The sequence below is a fragment of the Ornithorhynchus anatinus genome, chromosome 4 (assembly GCF_004115215.2).
Source record: "Ornithorhynchus anatinus isolate Pmale09 chromosome 4, mOrnAna1.pri.v4, whole genome shotgun sequence".
In the NCBI taxonomy this organism is placed as follows: Eukaryota; Metazoa; Chordata; class Mammalia; order Monotremata; family Ornithorhynchidae; genus Ornithorhynchus; species Ornithorhynchus anatinus.
In genome coordinates, this window is record NC_041731.1 from 122,435,990 (window position 1) to 122,461,267 (window position 25,278).

Sequence of the window (25,278 nt, forward strand, 5' to 3'; positions counted from 1 at the left end):
AGCGCTTAACGAATACCATCAACCTCATCATTAATTCCCTCCACCCCTCCTCCCTCCCTCTACTCTACCCCCTTCCCCTCCTCACGGCTCTTGTGCACATTTGTATATATTGTTTATTACTCTATTTTATTAACGATGTGTATATATTTGATTCTTTTCATCTATTTCGATGATATTGATGCCTGACTACTTGTTTTGTTTGTTGTCTGTCTCCCCCATTCTAGACTGTGAGCCCATTGTTGGGCAGGGACGGTCTCTCTCTGTTGACGAATTGTACATTCCAAGTACTTAATACAGCGCTCTGCACACAGTAAGCACTCAATAAATACGAATGAATGAATGAATGAATGCCACATTCCTTCTCCCTGCTCCCTGTCCATAAGGATTCTCCAACAGGAGAATAGGGAATTCTGTTCTCACCCCTTGGATTTGATCTACCCGGCCCGCCCTCCTCGCCCACAGCACTTGGGTATATATGTACATATCGATAATTCTATTTGTTTATATTGATGCCTGTTTACTTGTTATGATGTATACATATAATCTATAATTCTATTTATTGATATTGATGCCACTGGTGCCTATTTACTTGTTTTTCTGTCTGTCTCCCCCCCCCACTAGACTGTGAGCCCGTTGTGGGCAGGGACGGCCTCTCCTTATTGCCGAATCGTACTTTCCAAGCGCTTAGTTCAGTGCTCTGCACACAGTAAGGGCTGAATAAATACGAATGAATGAGTGAATGAATGACTGAATGGCTGGCTAAATGACTGAATGGATTGGTTGAATGAATGAATGAATGAATGGCTGATTGAATGAATGATTGACTGACTGAATGGCTGAATGAATGACTGACTGAATGAATATGACTGAATGAATGAGTGACGATTGAATGAGTGACCACTGACTGAATGAATGAATGACCGAATGAATGGCTGAAGGACCGGAATGAATGGATGGATGATTGGCTGAATGAATGGCTGAATGAATGACTGACTGAATGAATATGACGGAGTGAATCAGTGAATGAGCGAATGAATGAATGAATATGACTGAGTGAATGAGTGATTGAATGAATGACTGAATGACTGAGTGGCCGAATGACTGACTGACTGACTGACTGACTGCCTGAATGAACGGATGATTGGCTGAGTGACTGCCTGGATGAACGACAATGAAGCTGACTGAGCGATCGAATGACGGGACGACGGGACGGCGGAACGGCCGCCCGACCGCCCACCCGACCGCCCGACCGAATGAACGGCTGAACCAATGGCGGGCTGCGCGTGCGCTGTGCGGCGGCGCCCGGCGGGGCGGCGACGGGAGCAGGTGCCGCGAGGGGGCGATAGCGGGCGCGGGGCGGGGAGGAGGCGAGGCGAGGGGAGGGGAGGGGAGGGGAGGGGAGGGGAGGGGAGGGGAGGGGAGGGAGGAAAGGGGCTCCGGCGGCCCCGCCCTTCGCCCGGCCTCCTTCCGGCCTCCGGCGGCCCCTTCCGGGCCGGGGCTTCCGCTTCCGGGTCAGAGGGCGCGCGGGGCCCGCCGGGGCCTCCCACCAGCCCGGGCCCCTTCGCCGTCGGGCCGCCCGCCCGCCCGCCCGTCCGTCCGCCCGCCCGCCCGCCCGTCGGTCCGTCGGTCCGTCCGTCGGGCGCCATGGCCAGCAACCCGCAGCCGCAGCCGCCGCCGCCGCCCCCGCCGCCTCCCCGCCGCCGCCGCCGCCCCCGCCCGACAGCGGGGGAGACCACGCCAACGGGGCCGCCGCCGCCGCCGCCGCCAACGGGGCCGCCGCCAACGGGGCCGCCGCCGCCGCCGCGGGAGCCGCCGCTGCCGGAGCCGCGGGAGCGGGAGCGGGAGCGGGCGGGGACCCCCAGCTCGTGGCCATGATCGTCAATCACCTGAAGAGCCAGGGGCTCTTCGACCAGTTCCGCCGGGACTGTCTGGCCGACGTGGACACCAAGGTGCCCGGGGACGGGGAGGGGATGTGCCCCAGGCACGGGGGACGGGGGGGACGGGGGGGGCGGGGGGCAGGAGGTGCCCGAGGGAGCGATCGGCATAACGTTGGTATTGGTGCCGAGCGCCGTTCTGAGCGCTGGGGGGACGGGGGGGGACGGACGGACGGGACGGGGACGACGGACACGACGGGACGACGGACGACGACGCAGGGGAATCGGGTGGGCCCGCGTGGGGCTCCCGCTCTTCATCCCCGCTGTACAGAGGGGGGGGGAACCCAGGCCCCGAGAAGTGAAGCGACTCGCCCACGGTCACCCAGCTGACCAGGGGCCGAGCCGGGATTCGAACTCGCCATCTCGGACTGCCAAGCCCGGGTACGGAGGAGGGGGAGGGGGCGAGGGAGACCTGCCCAAGGTACAGAGGACGAGGAAGGGGAGGTGCCCGAGGGAGAGGGGGCGAGGAAGGGGATCTGCCCGAGGGAGAGGGAGCGAGGTGGGGGACCTGCCCGAGGTACAGAGGACGAGGAGGGGGATCTGCCCGAGGGAGAGGGGGCGAGGAGAGGGAGGTGCCCGAGGGAGAGAGGACGAGGAAGGGGATCTGCCCAAGGGAGTTGCTGGGGTTGCGTGGGGGCGGGGGGGGCCGTTCGTTCATCCGCTCCTATTTATAATAACGTTGCTATTTGCTAAGCGCCCACTCGGGGCCGAGCCCCGTTCTGAGCGCCGGGGGACATCGCCGGCCCCTCAGGCGGCCCCGAGAAGTGAAGCGACCGGCCCGCGGTCCCCCAGCCGACGGGTGGCGGAGCCCGGGATTCGAACCCACGACCTCCGACTCCCGAGCCCCCGAGCCGCGCGTTTCCGGAGCCCTCGCCGCCTGCGCAGCCCCGGCCGGGCTAAGCGCTTGGGAAACTGCCGTTGGGCCCCAGAGAGGCACAGACCGGCCCCCCACGCCCCCCCTTCCCTCTGCTCCCCCTCCTACCGCCCCCCAGCACTCCGCTCCTCTGCGCGGATTGTGATTCCCCTTTTCATTTGGTTATGGGGGTGTGGGCCTCTCCAGGCTTCCCCGCATCCTGACGCTGGGGTCTGGGTTTTGTTGGGGGGTCTCTCGCTCCGCTTCCGGTCCGTCCTGTCGGTTGCAAGCGCTCGGTCCGGGGGTCTGCACGGGGTAGGCGCTCAGGAGATACGGTCGAGGGAATGAAAGGGGGCGGGGGGGCTGGGGACAGAAGGGGAGGAGGAGGGAGGGAAGGAAGGGGGCACCAGGTGGGGGGCCCCAGGAGGGGGTTTGCCCCGGGGGGGGCTGCTGGAGGGGAGGAGGAGGGGGGTGGGGGGCATCTGCAGGGGCCCCACCCCCCATGGGCAAAGAGGGGCGGGGGGGGGGCCGCCTTGGTGGGGACAAGGAGGAGGAGAGGGTCTGGGGTCTGCCAGGGGCAGGGGGGGGTCTCCCTGTTGGGGAAGAGGAGGAGGAGGGAGAGAAGGTCTGGGGTCTGCCAGGGGGACGGGAGCAGGGGGATCTCCTTGTTGGGGGGGAGGAGGAGGAGGAGGAGGAGGAGAGGGTCTGTGGTGCGACAGGAGCAGGGGCAGGGGGAAATCTCCTTGTTGGGGGGACGAGAAGGAGGAGAAGGAGGAGAGGGCCTGTGGTCTGCCACGGGGGTAGGGACAGGGGCATCTCCTTGTTGGGGAGGAGGAGAGGGAGAGGGTCTGTGGTCTCCCGGGGGGACGGGGGCAGGAGAATGGGGTTTTTTGGGATGGCATTTCAGCGCTTACTATGTGCCGAGCGCTGTTCTAAGCGCCGGGGGGATACAAGGTGATCAGGTCGTCCCCCGTGGGGCTCACAGTCTTCATCCCCATTTTCCAGATGAGGTCGCCGAGGCCCGGAGAAGTGAAGTGACTTGCCCACAGTCACACAGCTGACAAGTGGCGGAGCTGGGATTAGAACCCATGACCTCTGACTCCCGAGCCTGGGCTCTTTCCACTGAGCCGCGCTGCTTCTCTTCTTCTTGGAGAGGAGGAGGAGGAGGAGGAGGAGGAGGAGGAGAGGGCCTGTGGTCGGCAGGGGGGCGTGAAGAAGGGTCTGTCGGGTGGGGTGAGTAGTGAGGGCTGCCGGGGTGCCGGGGTGGGCTCCCCAGGGCCCGGGGAGAGGAGACCGGGCGGGGGTTGTTCTCAGCCGCGGCTCAGTGGAAAGAACCCGGGCTTAGGAGTCAGTGGTCGTGGGTTCTAATCCCGGCTCCGCCACCTGTCTGCTGTGGGACTTTGAGCGAGTCACTTCACTTCTCGGTGCCTCAGCTCTCTCATCTGGAAAAGGGGGATGAAGACTGTGAGCCTCACGTGGGACAGCCTGATGACCCTGTATCTACCCCAGCGCTTAGAACAGTACTCGGCACATAGTAAGCGCTTAACAAATGCCAACATATTATAATTAGAATGGGCGGGCAGGAGGGCTGAGCTCCCGAGAAGCGAAGCGGCGTACCCGAGCTCGTGCAGTGGACGGGTGGCAGAGCTGGGAGTCAAACCCAGGTCCGGGCTCCATCCGCCGCCGCTTCTGGGAGGAGGGAGGCCGGGGCCGGGTAGCCGAGGAGGGGGTCGTTCCCCGACCGGTGAAACGAGGACCGGGGAGGGGGACGGGACTGTGGCCAGGTGGAGGGATGGGAGAGGGGACTGTCACTGGGCGGGGGGGCAGGGGGTTTTGAGAGAGAAGGTGGGCCGAGAGGGCGAGGGGCAAGAACACGCAAGCCGAAGCGGGGGGCCCCGAGCCCTCGGAGAGGGAGGTCAACCGGCGGCATCCCCCCCCCCCCTTCTAGACTGTGAGCCCGTTTTTTGGGGGGGCGGCGATCGCCGCTGGCCGTTGCCGAATCGTACTTTCCAAGCGCTTCGTCCAGTGCTCTGCGCACAGTGAGCGCTCGCTAAATACCACTGAGGGAATGAATGACTCTGCCGGGGAACCTCCCTAAGGCCACACACCTCCCTGGCCGGGGGAGATCCAGAAGGGGGTTGAACGAGTGGTCCTTTGATGCGATTTGGGGTCCGCGCGTCTGCTCGGACTCTAGCGGCAAGTGGGTTGGAATCACTGGGTCTTTAGCGGAGGTCAGCGCTGGTGAGGATCGACAGCTCCACCGCCCCTTCCCCCAAAAAGCACCTCCTGGAGGCAGTGGGTTTTCCTCTCCGAGGGCCGCCGTTACCAAACGTGGAGGGTCCGGTCGAGATTAGGAGGATGGCCGTGTCTTCCAGTTACTGGAATCTCCGCCGTGGGTGTTTAAAATATTTACAGAGTGCCGATAATTTGCCGGGTGTCGTGGAGAACGTAGAATTGTACCTGCTCCCCGCCCAAGGGGTGTACAGTTAAAGTTCGGCCACCTCGGTCCGACGGCAGTCTTTATTGAGTAGCGTTTCTTCACACACCGTGTCTGTGTGTGTGAAGCCCTGGACTGGGTGCTTGGGAGAGTGAGACAGAGGCCAGTAAAGTTAGTAGCCAGGATCCCTGCCCTCAGGGAACTTCCAGTCGAGCGGGGCAGAGAGTCCCTCCAGCGTGGCTCAGGGGCAAGAGCCCGGGCTTGGGAGCCGGAGGTCATGGGTTCAAATCCCGGCCCTGCCGCTGGTCAGCTGGGTGGCTGTGGGCGAGTCGCTTCACTTCTCTGGGCCTCAGTTCCCTCATCTGTAAAATGGGGATTAACGGTGAGCCTCACGTGGGACAACCTGATGAGCCGGTATCTTCCCCCCAGCGCTTAGAACAGTGCTCTGCACCTAGTAAGCGCTTAACAAATACCACCATTATTATTAATGGAGTATAGTAGGTGGGTATCTAAGGGTTACGGGGGTCGGGTGGTAAATACTTTGTTCCTTAGGCGGTGCCATAGGGTTTAGATGGAAACCCCATAAAGTAGGGTTTCTATGGGAAGCAGCATGGCTCGGCGGAAAGAGTCCGGGCTTGGGAGTCAGGGGTCATGGGTTCGAATTCCAGCTCTGCCCTTGTCAGCTGTGTGACTGTGGGCGAGTCACTTCGCCTCAGTGACTTCGTCTGTAAAATGGGGATGAAGACCGTGAGCCTCACGTGGGACAACCTGATTACCCTCTGTCTACCCCAGCACTTAGAACCGTGCTCTGCCCATAGTAAGTGCTTAACAAATACCAACATTATCATTATTATTATTATTATTATTATTAAATGGCAGTTGAGGGGGATCTAAAGTGAGAAGATTAGCAATTAATCAGGCAGGGCTTCCTGAAGGTGAGATTTCAGAAGGGCTTTGAAGCCACGGAGAGCTGTCGGAGGTGAAGGGGAGGGACTTCCAGTCAGCAGCAAGTGCGTGAGCGAGAAGCCGAGGGTGGGAGAGACGAGAAGGAGGCACAGAGAGGAGGTGGCTGGAGAAAAATGAAGAGAATGAGCTGGGCTCAAGTGGAGATGAGTAGATCAAGAGGAGGGAGAGAGAAGTCGGGAGACTTCAGAAAACTGAGCCGGGCCGCAGCGAAGGATGTGTGAAGTGGAGTCGGGGAGACGGGCGAGGGGGAGGCCGATAAAGTGATGACGCCAGGATGTTGTGGGCAGGGATCACGTCTCCCAACTCTATTTTAGTGGACATTCCCAGGCCTTAGCGCAGCGTTCCAAACAGGTAAATAAGCGCTCAGTAAATAACGGCGGTTGGTTGAAGCGCCTGGAGCGGCGTGGTGGCCGCCTGGCTTGAGAGGAAGGGGCGGATCCTGGAGATGTTGAGGAGGAAGGTCGGGCAGGATTTGGAGGCAGAGGGGACGTGGCCACGGCCTGAAAGAGGGGAGGCGACCGAGGGTGATACCACGGTGACCGGCTTGGGAGTATCCTAGAGAGGAACGGTGGGTCAGACACAGGCTGCTGTCACTGACTCTGTCCATTTTGGGGTCCTCCGGAGGGAGCAACTCAGGGTAGCTCTTCATCTTGGGGGAGGGATGGCGGGCCTACTGATGGGGCAGGGTGAGGCCAAATTACCCGTAGGCATAGAGGGGTAAATAAAAGAGAACACTGTAGCAGGGCCGGGGGGGGGGGGGGGAATGAAGAAGATTCAAGAAAAAGGTAATTGCCTAAAACGAAGGGATCTGTCTGAAGAAGGGAAAGCATTCATTCAATCAAATTTATTAAGCGCTTACTGTGTGCAGAGCACTGTGAGGAAGATCAAAGAAAAAGGTAGTCGGGTAAAAGAAAGGTATCTTTGTGAGAAGGTCAAGCACTCATTCATTCAGATGAATTTATTGAGCGTTTACTGTGTGCAGAGCACTCTACTAAGCTCTTGGGCGAGTAGAGTTCACCCATAAACAGACACATTCCCTGCCCACGGTAAGAGGAGCTTGGGGTGGGTCAGCGGTGGATATGTAATCTATGTGGAGCCCGGGAAGCGGGGAGCCAACTGGCCTAATGGACAGAGCCCAGAACTGGGAGTGTAGAGAGCTGTGTCCTAGGCCCAGCACTGCCATTCGATCTGCTGTGTGACCTTGGACAGGTCGGTCACTTAGCCTGTCTGGGGCTGTTTCCTCAGCTTCAAAATGGGGATAAGGTAGATGGTGAGACCGCTGTAGGAAAGCGACTCTTTTTCAAGCTCATAACCTTATATTCATCTGGTCTTATTTAGTAATAATAATACTAATTCGGTCTTTGTTAAGCGCTTACTATGTGCCGAGCACTGTTCTAAGCGCTGGGTAGATGCAAGGTAATTGGGTTGTCCCACGTGGGGCTCACAGTTTTAATCTCCGTTTTCCAGATGAGGGAACTGAGGCACAGAGAAGTGAAGTGACTTGCCCAAAGTCACACAGCTGATAAGTGGCCGAGCCGGGATTAGAACCCACGACCTCTGACTCCCAAGCCCGTGCTCTCTCCACTGAGCCACGCCGCTTCTCACTCACTTTTTAACACTTGGTGCAGGGCACTTTTCTAAGCGCTGGGGAAAGCACAGTACCACAGTAAACTGTGATATTGCCTGCCCGCAATGACCTCGCAGTCTTGGGGGCCGGGAGGGAAGGAAGCTACTCTAGTGCTTGGCACACAATGCTTTATAAATGCCATTATTATTGTAGCAGTGCATCGTCATTAAAGAGATGGAGTAGGTACAGCAATCAGTTATTTTTCCTTTGGGTTTGAAATATTTGGAGTTTCTTGAAAGTACGGAGCGTGGGGAGAGTTAAGAAGTAACCAGAGCAGGCGTATGGTTTTAGGGGTGAGCTAGGAATCGGGGAAAGGGAGAGAGAATTTTCAAAATTCTTGCGGGGAAAGAATCGGCGGGGCCGGTCACTGGTGCCTGCGCAAGAAAAGTGGAATCCTAAATGACTCTGAGGCTTTGTTCCTGGTTATGGGGAGGAATAGGGCCTCCGACGGGACCAGGAGATTGAAGGAGATGTAGCACCTGACTTCATCTAACTTCATAAAGTTAGGTGCTACGATATCTTCATTCTCATTTCAAAATGGTTAGGCAGCTCAGTGATTTAAGCTGAAAGGCAGTTAAAATTTCAGGAGTAAAGAGGAGGTTTAATGGCTAAATCGAGAGCACCCGTTGAGTGCTATTGTTGAAAAAAATGAGGCGAATGGAAGACTTTTGTTTAACCTCGTGGGAAAATTTGGCACCTTGCACTTAGAGCCCAAGAAACCTAAACTGTTAAAAGGGTTAAATGCCTGAGTGCATCAAATATAATATATGATGAGTTGGAGATTTATTTAATCCTTGCCATTTTCTTCTAGCCAGCCTATCAAAATCTGAGACAGCGTGTGGACAACTTCGTTTCAAATCACTTAGCAACTCATACGTGGAGTCCTCACCTCAACAAAAACCAGTTACGCAACAATATCAGACAGCAAGTCCTCAAGTAAGTCATAGGATTTTTAAAATGGTAAAAGAACTCGTAAAAAAAAAAACCAATGCCAGAACCCTATTTTTGCTTGCAAGTAGTTACTCTTCTATCGGGAAAAATGGATTTGTTTATCCGTTGATATTAGCATTTCATCAGGTTTTGTGTGCCAGTATCATATGAGGAAGTCTATTTTTAACCCTGCTGTACATTCATTTTGAAGATATTTTTTTTTTAATTCTCCTAGGCCAAAGAGTTTGCTTTTCTTTGTCAAGTCCTGGTAATTACCTCAAGATATGAGATGTTGGCTGCTACCGTTTTCTGCGCTTAGGAAAAAAAAAAGAGCTCAGCACAGAGTCATATCTTGGTGTTTTACTAGGTATACAATCAATCCATCAATGGTATTTATTGAGGGCTCACTGTGTGCCAAACACCGTATTGAGGGCTTGGGGGAGCACAGTACGATCGAGTTGCTAAACGTGTTCCCTGTCCACAAGGAGCTTTCGGTCTAGAGGGGAAGATGAACATTAAAATAAACTGTGGCTAGATAAGAAGTGTTGTGGGACTGAAGTCGGAGAGAATATCAGGTGAAATCCAAGTGCAAGGACGAGGCAAAAGGGAGAGGGAGTGGGGGAGATGAGGACTTGGTCGGGAAAGGCCTCTTGGAGGAGATGGGATTTTAATAACACTGTGAAGGGAGGGAGAGTGGCATATCTCGAAATATTGAGCAGGGTCAGAGTGGAAAGAACCCAGCACTGGAAAGGAGACCGCAGCAGCAACTATCTGCCTGGTTCCGGTGCTGCCGCCCAACATCGGCAATCTGCCGTGGACACGGAACACGTGGTGTAAAAAAAAAAAAAAAAAAACAAAAAACCGAAAACCAAGAAACTTGGCATTCATTTCACAGGGTCCTGCACCCCTGAGCGCTACTGCCCGAAACCACCAGCGTATATAATATACGATGAGTTGGAGATTTATTTAATCCTTGCCATTTTCTTCTAGCCAGCCTATCAAAATGTTCCTCGTTGTGGGCAGGGAATGCAGCCATTGGATTGTAGTCTCCCAAGCGCGCAGTAAGCGCTCTACATGCAGTAAGCACTCAATAGATACGACTGACTGAGGGCTCGCAACTACAGCTAGTCTGTCGTTCTTGATGGGAGATTCCTTCACATGGGCAGTGTGAAGCTGTAGAAAAGCTGTAGAAATTCCTGCTCATTCAGCGGCCAAGTTAAAAAAAACTCTTCTAACTGTACTTGAACATGTATATCTAGCACTTTAAGGAGAAAGAAGATCACCTGCTACGGCATAACCTCTGAACATTCATTCAGTAGTATTTATTGAGCGCTTAGTGTGTGCAGAGCACTGTAATAAGAGCTTGGAATGTACAATTCGGCCACAGATAGAAGCAATCGCTGCCCAGTGACGGGCTCACAGTCTAATCGGGGGAGACGGACGGCAGAGTAAAACTGAACGAAACAAAAACAAGACAACATCATCACGAGAAATAGAATCGAGGGGATGTACACCTCATTAACAAAATAAATAGGGTAATAAAAAATATATACAAATGAGCTCAGTGCTGGGGGAGGGGACGGGGAGGAGCAGAGGGAAAGGGGGCTTAGCTGAGGGGAGGTGAAGGGGGAAAGGGGAGGAGCGGAGGGGGAGTAGAGGGAAAAGGGGGAGCTCAGTCTGGGAAGGCCTCTTGGAGGGGGTGACCTCTCAGTAGAGGGGAAGAGAGTTAGTTTGGCAGAGGTGAGGAGGGAGGGCGCTCCAGGACAGCGGGAGGACGTGGGCCAGGGGTCGGCGGCGGGATAGGCGAGAACGGGGGACGTTGAGGAGGTGGGTGGCAGAGGAGCGGAGCGTGCGGGGTGGGCGGTAGCGAGAGAGAAGGGAGGTGAGATAGGAGCGGGCAAGGTGATGGAGAACCTTGAAGCCAAGAGTGAGGAGTTTCTGTTTTATGCGGAGGTTGATAGGCAACCACTGGAGGTTTTTAAGGAGGGGAGTGACATGCCCAAAACACAAACGACAGCTAAGTGAACTTGAACGTAAATATTTTTCCAGAGAAAAAAGAAACATCTTTCTCATGTTCTGTTCCAAAGCTACTGGGTCTTTATCCCCTCTTCGAGTGTGGGAGAAACCAGTACTTCTCGGACAGTGCAGCGAGTCAAGGGACAGATAAGGGACTCGATGTTGTCTGTCTGTTTGGGTCCTCGCTTACAGCGACCCATCCCTGTTCAACTTCAGGAATCTATCTTGGTCCCACTGGGACTGCAAAGGGGCAGGATTGAGCAGTCATATGAACGATGGTATTTGTTAAGCGCTTGCTCTGTGCCAAGCACTCTTCTAAGCGCTGGGGTAGGTACAAGCTAATGAGGCTGTCCCACGTTTGTTCCACGTGGGGCTCACAGTCTCAAGCCCCATTTTACAGATGAGGTAACTGAGGCACAGAGAAGTTAAGCCACTTGCCCAAAGTCTCACAGCTGATGAGCGGCGGAGCTGGGATTAGAACCCACGACCTCCGACTCCTAAGCCCCGGGCCCTTTCCACTAGGCCACGCTGCTCTGAACCCTGAGAAGGTCATCTCTGATTGGAAAGTCAGTAGTAGAAAATGCCACTTGGGTTACTTGGAGAATGACCGGGACCGGTCTGATGTTCTAAGAGCCAGGTTGGCTGCCGGATCCTTGGGTCTGTCATCGTCCTCCCCGAGGGCATTTGGCCAAGGCCCCTCTTCCCTTCTCTCCTTGCCCACGTCCTCCCTCTAGCCTGGAACTCCCTCCCCCTCCATTAGACGGCAGACCACCATTCTCCCCACCTTCGAAACCCTCCTAAAATCACATCTCCAAGAGGCCTTCCCCGACCGAGCCCTCTTTTTCTCCACTCCCTCTCCCTTCTGCGTCACCCGTTCACTTGTATCTGTACCCTTAAAACACTTGGTAGTCATCCCGGGCTTAGCCCCACAGCACTCAGGTACGTCTCTGTAGCTTTTTTGAATGTCTCCTCTAGACTGGGAATGCCTTGCGGGCAGAGAACATCTTTACCCCCTCTGTTGTATTATACTCTCCCAAGCCCGGAGTAAAGTTCTCCTCACACAGCAAGCCCTCGATAGCTCCCGCTGATTGAGCTGACTGATTAGCAGCCGTGAGACTGGGAAGAGTTGAAGGGCGAGATGTTCGGGAGAAGTGGAGTGAATGTGTTTTAGAATGCTAACGCCATACCTTTTCGAGGAAGGTTGTTCTTGCATCTTGAATCGAAATAGTTTGAGTGAGTCTTCAAAGAGCCCTTCTTTTCTTTTTCCATATGCTACATTCTGTCTTTTAGCTTCAATACATAAATTAAAAGCGGCAGAATTTAGTATTTTTGGTTTTATTCCCTTTGAGAAGCATATAACCTACTTCATGATCTATTCCCTCATTTTTCTCTGTGACTGACCCACATAACTAGAATCTTAGGACTGGAGGGATCCTATCTCTAGGCAGACTTACCTTCAAACTATCCCAGAAAGATAAGCGGCTATACTTTGCCTAACATCTCCAACTGACCTTTTTTCCTACAAATATAGATGATCTAATTTTGAGAGCCGCTAAAAAGGAAGCCGGGAGCCTTAAGTTTAATTCCAGGTTGCCTAGAGATTTCATTTTGCTTGGTTTCCCTTAAACTTTCTGGATGAGTTCTTCAGTTTCCCCGTGCAGTTTGGAAGTTACAGCCCCTGCTTGCAAATTTAGCGTATTCAGCATCACTACGTTAGCATTACCATGTTAATCCACTTATCCTATTCTGGCCTGATTACCGTATCAGCCTCCTTGCCGACCTCCCAGCCTCCTGCCTCTCCCCACCCCAGTCCATACTTCCCTCTACTGCCCGGATCATTTCTCCGCAAAAGATGTTCAGGCCACGTTTCCCCACTTCTCAAGAACCTCCAGTGCTTGCCCGGCCGTCTCTGCATCAATCAGAAACTCCTCACCACTGTCTTTGAAGCACTCAATCACCTTGCCCCCTCCTATTTCACCTCGCTACTCTCTTACTACCACCCAGCCTCCTCCCTCGGCTCTTCTAATGCTAACCTTCTCACCGAACCTCGATCTCATCAGGCTCACCGCCGACCTTTCGCCCACGTCCCGCCTCTGGCCTGGAAGGTCCTTCCTCCTCCGACAGACGGTTCCTCTTCTCCCGCCCTACAAAGCCTTATTGAAGGCACATCTTCTCCAAGAGGCTTTCCCTGCCTAAGTCCGCTTTTCCTTTTCTTCCACTCCCTTCTGTGTTGCCCTGACTTGCTCCCTTGATTCATCCCCGCTCCCAGCCCCACAGCACTTAGGTAGATATCTGTCATGCCTTTATATCAATATCCGTCTCCCCACCCCCCGGACTGTAATCTCCTTGTGCGCAGGGAATGTGTTTATTATATTGTTCTCTCCCAAGGGCTTAGTATAGTGCTCGGCACACAGTAAGCGCTTAAGAAATACGATTGACTGACTGACTGACATATCCAGAGTTCTGCAGGGAAATATATGAAATCCAGAGAAGACCAGTTGACCTCGGTAATATTTCAGTACGTCCTCCTCAGATGCTTTGCGGCTCCCTGTTTCCCCTCCCCGTGACAATTCCCTCCCAGAGACTCGGATGGCACATGGGATGTTTGCTGGCATGTGGTGCGGGGGTAGTCTAGATTAATGAAAAATGACTGCTTAAGAATACAGGATAAGAAACAATAGTGTAAAATTATAGACTCTAGACTGTGAGCTCATTTTGGGCAGGGACTGTCACTCTTTACTGCTGTACCGTCCTTTCCCAAGCACTTAGTACAGTGCTCTGCACACATTAAGCGCTTAATAAATACGAAAGAATGAATGGATGCCAGGGAGTTAATGGGGAAATTCATTCATTCATTCAATAGTATTTATTGAGCGCTTACTATGTGCAGAGCACTGTACTAAGCACTTGGGATGAACAAGTCGGCAACAGATAGAGACAGTCCCTGCCCTTTGACGGGCTTACGGTCTAATCGGGGGAGACGGACAGACGAGAACGATGGCAATAAATAGAGTCGAGGGGAAGAACATCTCGTAAAAACAATGGCAACTAAATAGAATCGAGGCGATGTACAATTCATTAACAAAATAAATAGGGTAACGAAAATATATACAGTTGAGCGGACGAGTACAGTGCTGTGGGGATGGGAAGGGAGAGGTGGAGGAGCAGAGGGAAAAGGGGAAAATGAGGCTTTAGCTGCGGAGCGGTAAAGGGGGGGGTGGCAGAGGGGGTAGAGGGAGAAGAGGAGCTCAGTCTGGGAAGGCCTCTTGGAGGAGGTGAGTTTTAAGTAGGGTTTTGAAGAGGGGAAGAGAATCAGTTTGGCGGAGGTGAGGAGGGAGGGCGTTCCGGGACCGCGGGAGGACGTGGCCCGGGGGTCGACGGCAGGATGGGTGAGACCGAGGGACGGCGAGGAGGTGGGCGGCGGAGGAGCGGAGCGTGCGAGGTGGGAGGTAGAAAGAGAGAAGGGAGGAGAGGTAGGAAGGGGCGAGGTGTTGGAGAGCCTCGAAGCCTAGAGTGAGGAGTTTTTGTTTGGAGCGGAGGTCGATAGGCAACCACTGGAGTTGTTTAAGAAGGGGAGTGACATGCCCAGATCGTTTCTGCAGGAAGATGAGCCGGGCGGCGGAGTGAAGAATAGACCGGAGCGGGGCGAGAGAGGAGGAAGGGAGGTCAGAGAGAAGGCTGACACAGTCGTCTAGCCGGGATATAACGAGAGCCCATAGCAGTAAGGTAGCCATTTGGGTGGAGAGGAAAGGGCGGATCTTGGCGATATTGTAGAGGTGAAACCGGCAGGTCTCGGTAACGGATAGGATGTGTGGGGTGAACGAGAGAGACGAGTCAAGGATGACACCGAGATTGCGGGCCCGAGAGACGGGAAGGATGGTCGTGCCATCCACGGTGATAGAGAAGTCTGGGAGAGGACCGGGTTTGGGAGGGAAGATGAGGAGCTCAGTCTCGCTCATGTTGAGTTTTAGGTGGCGGGCCGACATCCAGGTGGAGGCGTCCCGGAGGCGGGAGGAGATGCGAGGCCGAAGGGAGGGGGAGGGGACAGGGGCGGAGATGTAGATCTGCGTGTCGTCTGCGTAGAGATGGTAGTCAAAGCCGTGAGAGCGAATGAGTTCACCGAGGGAGTGAGTGTAAGGTCTAATCATATTCAACAGAGGAGAAATAGTGTGTGGAAAAGGCTTGTGACAACGCGGTCATTTAAACGAATCAAACTGACCTTGCAAAACAACTTTTTTTGATCTTTTGTTTCCGTCGTTCTCTGTTTCAGGTCAGGAATGTTAGAGTCTGGTATTGACCGAATCATATCTCAGGTTGTGGATCCAAAGATCAACCACACATTCAGACCTCAAGTGGAAAAGGCTGTTCACGAGTTTTTGGCCACGTTAAATCACAAAGAGGAAGCGAGTGCCAATACAGTTCCAGATGAGGAGAGACCAGATTCTTCCATCACCACGCAAGGTGGGCTACTCTCTAAATTCTCTGGTGAGCCTCAGCGTGCAGCTGGGAGTGTTGTTTTCCCAGACCTATCCCTATACAGGCACCGGTTGACGTTCTGTTCCTAACTGACCAAATCGATCGTAATCTAATGGAGAAAGAAGGAAGGGTATCTGTTGAATGGTGTCCGTCAGGAGAACGAATGGTGCCGTTCAATACCTTCACGTAGGAGGAAGCTCCTCAAGCTTGAGGCGGGCATTAGTTGGCTGCGTTGGTTACCCTTTGAAAGACAGTAACTACATTTTGAAACCGAACCTACAAAATCAGAGTGAAATTCCACAGAAGCGAGGACAAGGCAGTACAAAGAACAGAGATACGGGAATAGGAAGGATTAGGTAGGCCATACTTGAGCAGAAAAAGATTTGGACATCACAGATCGAAAGGCGCACGTGGAACCGGTATAGTGTCGTCATTTGAAAAGCCCGTATGATTCTCAAGCGTTTTAACGGGAGGGGTACGTCGTCCAAGAGAAGTACGTCATCCAAGAGCCGTTGCTTGGGAGGCAGCCCAACTTAGTGGAAAGTCCACAGGGCTGGGAGTCGGGAGCCGCCGTTCTGGTCCTGGCTCCACCACTTGTCCGCTGTGAGACCTTGGGCAAGTCATTCAGCTTCCCTGTGCCTCCGTTTTCTCACCTGTAAAAGGGGGGTGAGGAACTTAATAATAATAATGTTGGTATTTGTTAAGTGCTTACTATGTGCAGAGCACTCTGCTAAGCGCTGGGGTAGATACAGGGTAATCGTGTTGTCCCACGTGAGGCTCACAGTATTAATCCCCATTTTACAGATGAGGTAACTGAGGCCCAGAGAAGTGAAGTGACTTGCCCACAGTCACACAGCTGACAAATGGCAGAGCTGGGATTCAAACCCATGACCTCTGACTCCCAAGCCCGGGCTCTTTCCACTGAGCCACTTCTCTACCTCTCATCCCTCCCTCTGAAACTGTAAACTCGTTGTGGCCAGGGAATGCGTCTACCGACTCTGTGGTATCGTTCTCTCCCAGGTGCTCAGTACAGCGCTCTGTGGAAGTGAGTGCTCCTTAAATACCTCTGATTGATTGATTGATTGTGACTTTGAGTCCCATGGGAGCCTTGCCCAACCTGATTATTTTCTGCATGCCCCAACATCTAGTGCACTGTGTTACACATAGTAGATGCTCGTATCTGCCCCAGCACAGTGCTCGGCACTGAATTTATAATGTGCTGATGGAAAGAGCGCGGGCTTGGGGAAGAGATTGATGTGACTCAATGGAAAGAGCACGGGCTTGGGAGTCAGAGGTCATGGATCCTAATCCCTGCTCCACCACTTGGCTGTGTGACTTTGGGCAAGTCACTTCACTTCTCTCTGCCTCAGTTCCTTCATCTGGAAAATGGGGATTCAGACTGTGAGCTCCATATGGGACAACCCGATTACCTTGTATCCTCCCCAGTGCTTAGAAGAGTGCTTGGCACGTAGTAAGCACTCAACAAATACCAGTATTATTATTGTTAATAAATATCATTAGTAGCAGCGCTTAAGCGCTCATTCGACGCAGTGCGCTGTAGTAGACAGGTGGAAGGTGCAGAGTAAAGTGATGTGTTTACTTGTGCACAAGGAGCTTTCATTCTAACGGGAGATTGCACTTGGTTTGCATTTCAAAAGTGTTATGGAGAATTAATAATATTTACTGAGCCCTTGGTGCTGAGGGTTGTTCTAAACGCTTGGCGGAGTACAGTACAGTGGGTAGACACGATCTCTGCTCTAAACTGTGGAGGGTTCAGGGAATAATAATGGAAACGATTGGGTGGGAATTAGGTCCTCTGAAAGCCGGTTAAAAGAATTGAGTCGTTTAACCCAAAAAAGCAAATATATAAAAGCTTTTTATAAGGCAGTCACTGAGGATCAAACGAAAGAAAATGATTTCACATGCCTTAGGGGAGAGAATTGGGTTACACACAAAGAAGAAGCTTAGCCTGTTCTTAATATATCATCCACCGGTTACCTGAGGAAGTTGTGGACAGCTGCAGAAGAAGATTCTCATTTAGACGATTTAGTCATTCACTTGGGGTCAGATAGTCTCTCAAGAACTGTCCTAGCACGGTGATTCTGGGAAAGTATTTAAATGGTGTGTATTACTATTTGTTATGTACTATTCTTTACTGAAAATAATAGGAATCATCTCTTGAAATAATTTCTCCAAGGCGGCAGTGACGGCACTAGGACCGTGAGCTCACCTCCTCCAGGAGGCCTTCCCAGACTGAGCCCCCCTTTCCCTCTGTTCCCTCTCCCCTCCCCCACACCCTCTGCTCTTCCCCCTTCCCCTCAGCACTGTGCTCATTTGTATATATTATTTATCACCCTATTTATTTTAGTTAATGTGGCGTACATCTCCTTGATTCTATTTATCTTGATGATGTCTTGTTTTTGTGTCTTTCTCTTTTGCTCTGCTGTCTCCCCCGTTTAGACCGTGAGCCCGTCATTGGGCAGGGATGGTCTCTAGCTGTTGCCGAATTGTACATTCCAAGCGCTTAGTCCAGTGCACTGCACATAGTAAGCGCTCAATAATTACGATTGAGTGAATGAAGTAGCAGTGGCGCCAGAGGTCTGAAGTGGGGCAGCCCCTCCAGACCGTCATCCAAAACGGAAGGTTTGCCGAATCGTGGGGGTGGACTTTGGGGCCACACCAGAAGGACTCCTAGGATTCCTCTGGAGGCCTAGGATCGGGCCCCCTCGGCATGCCAGAGGCCAAGGACCAAGCCAAGGAGGGGGTCTCCACACCCCCTTTCCCTCGACCGGCAGGGAACCTAGGATCACGCCAAAGTGAAGGGAAGGAGTGGCAAGTCCTTGGGCCTCTCCCACACCCACTGGAGGCCTAGGATCGCACCAGAAAAGAGGGAAACCTGTGTCAAACACTGTTCTAAGCACTGGGGAAGAGGCAAGCTAATCAGGTTGGACACGGTCCCTGTCCCACATGGGGCTCATAGTCTTATTCCCCATTTTCCAGAGGAGGTAACGGAGGCAGAGAGAAGTGAAGTGACTTGCCCAGGGTCACATAGACAAGGAGCAGAGCCAGGATTAGAACTCAAGTCCTGCTGACTCCCAGGCCCGTGCTTTTTCCAATGGGATGTTTCTTTCCCGGTGGCATCACCCCCATAAGGCAATCACTGAGGATCAAACAAAAGAAAATGATGTAAATTGTCTTAGGGGAGAGAATTGGGTTACACGTGAATATATAGTTTTTTGTTCCTTTGGATTCAGGGTGAAACGATTGCTCACGTTGATGCCAACAGGCAACTTGGCCATAAACTTTTCTTTCTTTTTAAGGCGTTTCTGCTGCCGGACCCAGTGCTAATGTAGCTAACGATGCAATGTCCATTTTGGAAACCATCACTTCTCTTAATCAAGAAGCAAGTGCTGCCAGGGCTTCAACGGAGACGCCAAATCCCAAGAATACGGAAAGAGTAGCGAAAAGACTCATGTCTCAGCAGAGTATCGACTCAAGTGAGAGAGACCGGAATTCAGAAGATGTGTCTGACAAAGAAAAACCCACTTCTGATCTCTTAGGTGAGGGTCCTGAAACAGTTCCCAAATCAGAAGACACTGGAGAGATCCCTAATGCGATTGAAGAAGTCAAGACTACCGCAAAAGACGGTGGCAGTTTGGTTTTGCCAACTAAAGACAATAATATACAGGAAAGCAATGACCAAAAAACTAAACTGATGGACAAAGGTGAAAAGAAACCAGACAGTAGCGAAAAAGCAGAGAGGAAAAAAGACAAGAAGGAAAAGAGTGAGAAGAAATCTGATCACTCAAAGAGGAATGAGGACTTACAAAGAGCAAAAGATGACAAACAGGTGAAAGACAGGGAGGCTGATTCTGTGAAGCAGTTGCCTTCTGAGAAGAACAGTAATAAATCTAGGACAATTGAAGGAACAAAAGAAGGTATTTAAAAATTCTTCCCTCCCCCTGCCCCCACCCCAACACTCACAATTTGCAGGAAAATGACATTGTATGTATGATAGAATTCTGCTTCATTACCAATTAGTTGGGTATTTGAGAGAGCTCCTGGATTTCCCAGCCCTAAAAGCTGACATTTTGTTCTTACTCAACTAATGTAAAAAGTGTTTATTTGTTGCTTCTGACTTATCCTCCGCAGTGTTCAAAACAGTACATAATTGAAAGTAACAGCTCTTTTGTCGGTAAACTAGATGTTTGGAAGGTGGTTTTATGTGTGAAAAAAGTTCAATATTTCTATTCAAGCCCTACCTTTCCAGTCCTCATGTTTTTAATGTGTGAGATTTTATTCAGTTTACAAATTAGCGTGTAATCCTTTCATACCTTGCAACCTATAACATTACTAGTGTCCTATTCAGTGATAAGGATGATGTGGTTAAAATTGCCTTTCCAAACAAACATTGTAGATTTAAAACAAATCAAGAATGTGATTTGGAAGACAAGGTCTGAGTATTCTTTGTGTGTCGAGGTTATTTATTTCCTGTAATTTTTTTTTGAAGACCTTTCTTTGATCGACTCAGATATGGATGGACTCACAGATATCACTGTTAGCTCTGTCCATACAAGTGACCTCTCATCATTTGATGAAGAGAGTGAAGAGGAACCTGTAGTTTCAGAAAGTACTGAAGAAGGAGAGATCACATCAGATGGTAAAAAAAAAATTTAAAAAACCAGTTGATATCTATGCTGTGAAGTTTTTGTCTCATAAATTATATGTTTTTATATGCAGTTAAATCATCTCCTTAGTGTTTAACAAAAGGGCATAGGTTAAAAAATATAAATGTAATTAGGGCAGTTCATCCCCATAAGACTTAGAGGTGGAAGAAGAGAAGAAAGAGGAAAGGAAGAATGACGAAAGGAAAAAAGGAGGCAGTGAAAGTGAGTAAATCCTGAGAAAGTGGGGGTGGAGAAGAACAAGCAAAGAGGGGAGAAATTTTGTCACCTTCAGCTACTTCTTTGACTGTTCTTCTCAGTCTTTTTCAGTTTCTTCCTACAACTTTTTAGACTTTCTTCCTCCTCTCTTAGCCCGGCAGCAGGAATTCATCCTAAAACCCAGCATTTACCCTGCACCTGAAGGAGAGGTTAGGGTCTCAGGTCTTGGCCACGGAAACTCCTAGAGCTATGGAGTACTGAGAGGCCACAGATTCTGTCCAGTGAGAGGCAGAAGGCATTTTCTGCATGATGGAGTAGTGCTAGAAAGAATATGTTTGCATAATGGATTCCCTTCCTTTCAACAGTACCGTCTTTCCTCAGGCTATGAAAGAAGTAAAGTCAGCATTTTTTAAATCCTGCATACCTTGTACTAAGGAAAACATTAATTTTTATGAACCTTGAGATTTCTGTTTTGCCAGGGGTGGGGCGGAAAGGTGACTGACACTTCCCTTTCTTTTTAATGGTATCTGCTATGCAACTACTATGTGCCAGACATCGAACTAAGTGCTGGGGTTAGATACAAGATAATCAGGTTGGGTACAGTCCCTGCCCCGCGTGGGGCTCACAGTCTCCATTTTACAGATGAGGTAACTGAGGCACAGAGACTGAAGTGACTTGCTCAGGGTCACACAGTGAGTTGCCCAGTCCCGTGCTCTTTCCACTAGGCCACGCTGTGTCTAGATTTATGTTAAAGTGCCAGTTTTTGACAGTTGTTCAGTTTGATGTTGATGTTTAAAATTAATTTACAGAAGCTCTCTGCTTTTTCTTGACTTCTAGATGAAGAGAAGGATACTCAAAAAGCAAAACCTCAAGCTGTTGAACCCGGTGAAGGAAAAGCAAAAAATGTGCGGCAAGCTTATGTCCACAAACCTTATCTCTATTCCAAGTACTACAGTGATTCTGACGATGAGTTGACTGTAGAACAACACCGCCAATCTATCGTAAGTGTGATTTCATTTACGGTTACTGTTCAGTTAGTAAATCCTGGGTTTAGCGATCCTTCATTTCTGTTTTAACAGTGTGGCGTATTCGGTTTTTGCCCCTTTGAATTAAATGGAATCCTACTTTCAAAAGGAATGCATGGGTCTCCAAATGTTCCTCCAACGTAAGGTGAAACTTGACCCAAAATCTCCATTATGTACAACTGTAAGAATATAGTCATTTTTAATAGTAACCCATAAGGTCTTGTTCTTTTTCCTCAAATTATTTTTAAAAATCTTTGTCCACTTCTAGTTCAAAACAGATCCATTGTTTTACATTCAGCTTCTTTGTACTTGATGAATTGCAAGATGTTTGTGAATATTTTGTGTTTTTAGGCCAGAGAGAAGGAAGAACGACTTTTAAGGAGGCAGGTTAACAGAGAGAAACTTGAAGAAAAACGTAAACAGAAAGCTGCAGATAAAACCAAATCTTTGAAAAACAAAAGTCAAGGTATTAAAGATGTTAAAATGCTTAAAAATTCATTCCTTGGAAATTATATAGGAAACAGCGAAACCAGTTGGCTTGCCCCGTCAGTATTAGGGAAATGTGCGTTGATTGTTTCTGTTACCAAACAATGGGAATTGAGTCCAGGATGGTTGTATGGAATTTTTTTTTTTTTGCTATAAAACTTGTATTTAAGTATTAATATTTGGAAAATTTGATGGTTTCTAATTGAAAGGAGTATCTAACACAAACTATTTATGAGTTTACGTACTAAAATGGAACTCAATAGTACTAGTTATAGACATTCTGTAATGCCATGCTTAAGATGAATGTTTCTGAAAGGTGAAGAAATCAAAAACAATTCTGTTCTGAAGCATGTGTTGCCTCACCCTAGGCAAAAATAATGTGGATTTGGAAGAGTCATCTAGAAAACTGCTGGAACCGAAAGCTACGAGAACTAAAGAAGTGCTTAAAGAGCGAAGGGTTTTAGAAAAAAAAGTAGCCTTGAGCAAAAAACGAAAAAAAGATTCAAGGTAAGTGTTTGATTTAAGCCAAGTAATAGTTTTTCCCTCATAAATACTTCCTATCCCTTTAAAGCATCAATAGGAATGTAAAGCAAATTAACTGGAATATAGAATGAGAGGTACTTTAACGGTGAAATTCCTTTTAATATTTTTAATTTTATACTCTTCTGTGTAGTTTGAGGAGCCTAAGAACTGCACTCTGTATGTTCAGTCGTATTTATTGAATGCCCTCTGTGCATAGATGCCAGCTCTGGGGGGCTGGGTCGCCCTGGCGAAACGTGGAGTGGCCTCCATGGTGGAGTCGGGGGGTGGTCGCCTCCATGGGGAAGATGGGGATGGTGGTCACAGTGAGTTTACACCCTTCATGAGGGAGGTGGGGGCGGTCGCCTTCTTACCACTGTTTAAGCTTGACCCACAGCCTTTTTCATCCTGGGTCCCTGACAAGACCTGAGAGTACCCGCCTTCTCTCCCAAACACCTCCCCCACAGAGACCTCACCCAGTTTTCACAAGTCACTGTCCCCCATTTAGTCTCCATACCCAAACTATCTTCCCTTGACGACCTCAGCCCCACCCTTTCTACCGAACTCAACTCAGTTGCTCCCCTATCCCGTGTCAACCTCATGCTACTGACCCACAGCCCCAGATCACCTCCACAGTCTGCTGCTTTCACTCCTGCGCACGAGCTGCAAGGCGCTGCTCTCAAACTAGATATCAGGACAGCCTCGTCCTTCTCAAGTTGCAGCGTGGCTCAGTGGAAAGAGCATGGGCTTTGGAGTCAGGGCTCATGAGTTCGAATCCCAGTTCTGCCACTTGTCGGCTGTGTGACTGTGGGCAAGTCACTTCATTTCTCTGTGCCTCAGTTCCCTCATCTGTAAAATGGGGATTAAGACTGTGAGCCCCACGTGGGACAACCTGATTCCCCTATGTCTACCCCAGCGCTTAGAACAGTGCTCGGCACATAGTAAGCGCTTAACAAATACTAACATTATTATTAAGTTCATCTATGCCTGCTTTAACTCTGCTGCCCTCTCCTCTGCCCGGCAACAGTATTTTTCCATCCTTATTGACACCTGTGCCCATTGCCCTGGCCAGTTGTTCCGGATATTTAAATCCCTCCTGAATCCCCTTGTCCCTACACCTCCCCCATCTCTTGTTCCTACTGACTTGGCCACCTACTGTACTGAGAAAATGGACACTATCAGTTGTGATCGCCCTGAAATCTCCCTCTCTAGCATCTCCCACTTCTTGACCCTTCATAAACTCTCTCATCTTTTCCAGCAGTATCTCTAGAGAAGATCTGCCATCTCTCAAAATCCACCCCCTCCACCTGCGCATCCATCCTCATCTCCTCACTGCTTATCAGAGCACTTGTCCTCACCCTGCTTCCCTCCCTGGCGCTACCGTCAGCTGTTCGCTCTCCAGTGATTTCTTCCCCACTGCTTTCAAACATGCTCATGTCACCCTCTTCCTAAAAAAAAAAAAAACTCTCTTGACCCCACAGCTTCCTCCAGTTATTGCTCCCTCTCCCTCTGACCTTTCCTCCTCAGACTCCTTGAGCTAGGTGTCTACACCTCCTCTCTGAATTCCCTCTCCTCCAATTCTCTCCTTGACCCCTTCCAATCTGGCTTCCATCCCTTTCATTCCAAAGAAATTGCCATTTCAAAGGTGACAGATGTTCTTCTTCTTGCCAGATCCAATGGCCTGTACTCCTCCCAAATCCTCCTCAACCTCTCAGCTGCTTTGGATACCCCCTTCTCCAGTGAACATTCTCCACCCATGATTTCACTTACACCATCCTCTCCTACTTCTCCTAGCTCTCTGACCATTCATTTTCAGCTTTTTTCAAGGGCTCCGCCTCTGCCTCCCACTGTGGGAGTCCCTCAAGGTTCAGTTCTGGGTCCTCTTCTATTCTCTATCCACATCCACTCCTTTGGAGAACTCATTCGCCGCCCCCGCCTCCCCCCCCCCCCCCCCCCCCGCCCCATGGGGTGAATGATACCCAGATCTACATATCTACATCTCCATCATTTCACTCCTGTAATGCCAGCCTACACTCTGTACTGCAATTTCGTATATATCTCCTCCAACCTCTCGTCCACATCCTGCCTCTGGCCTGGAACGCCCTCCGTCTTCATATCCGACAGACAATGACTCTCCCCATCTTCAAAGACATAGTGAAGGCACATCTCTCCCAAGAGGCCTTCCCTGACTAAGCCCTCCCTTTCCTTTTCTCCTATTCCCTTCTGCATCACCCTGATTTGGCTCCCTGTATTTACCCCCCAACCTCAATCAACCTCAACCCGGTCCTCTCCCAGACTTCTCTATCACTGTCGATGGCACGACCATCCTTCCCGTCTCTCGGGCCCGCAATCTCGGTGTCATCCTTGACTCGTCTCTCTCGTTCGCCCCACGCATCCTATCCGTTACCGAGACCTGCCGGTTTCACCTCTACAATGTCGCCAAGATCCGCCCTTTCCTCTCCACCCAAACGGCTACCTTACTGTTACGGGCTCTCGTTATATCCCGGCTAGACTACCGTGTCAGCCTTCTCTCTGACCTCCCTTCCTCCTCTCTCGCCCCGCTCCGGTCTTTTCTTCACTCCGCTGCCCGGCTCATCTTCCTGCAGAAACGATCTGGGCATGTCACTCCCCTTCTTAAACAACTCCAGTGGTTGCCTATCAACCTCCGCTCCAAACAAAAACTCCTCACTCTAGGCTTCGAGGCTCTCCATCACCTTGCCCCTTCCTACCTCTCCTCCCTTCTCTCTTTCTACTGCCCACCCCGCACGCTCCGCTCCTCCGCCGCCCACCTCCTCACCTCCCTCAGTCTCGCCTATCCCGCCGTCGACCCCCGGGTCACGTCCTCCCGCGGTCCCGGAACACCCTCCCTCCTCACCTCCGCCAAATTGATTCTCTTCCCCTCTTCAAAACCCTACTTAAAACTCACCTCCTCCGAGAGGCCTTCCCAGACTGAGCTCCTCTTCTCCCTCTACTCCCTCTGCCACCCCCCCTTTACCTCTACGCAGCTAAACCCTCTTTTTCCCCTTTTCCCTCTGCTCCTCCACCTCTCCCCTCCCATCCCCACAGCACTGTACTCGTCCGCTCAACTGTATATATTTTCATTACCCTATTTATTTTCTTAATGAA

The 25,278-nt window shown here is 51.0% G+C and overlaps 1 protein-coding gene across 1 annotated transcript in view; it reads left to right on the plus strand.

The window, feature by feature from the left end:
- Positions 1–1,644: 1,644 nt before the first annotated feature.
- BOD1L1 (biorientation of chromosomes in cell division 1 like 1) overlaps positions 1,645–25,278 on the plus strand; it is a 66,792-nt gene continuing 43,158 nt past the window's right edge. Inside the window, 9 exon segments of the mRNA XM_029063285.1 lie at positions 1,645–1,776; positions 1,779–1,949; positions 8,629–8,753; positions 15,034–15,224; positions 18,560–19,177; positions 19,750–19,899; positions 20,960–21,123; positions 21,499–21,613; positions 22,002–22,140. Of these exon segments, the coding sequence (XP_028919118.1) occupies positions 1,645–1,776; positions 1,779–1,949; positions 8,629–8,753; positions 15,034–15,224; positions 18,560–19,177; positions 19,750–19,899; positions 20,960–21,123; positions 21,499–21,613; positions 22,002–22,140 (1,805 nt within the window).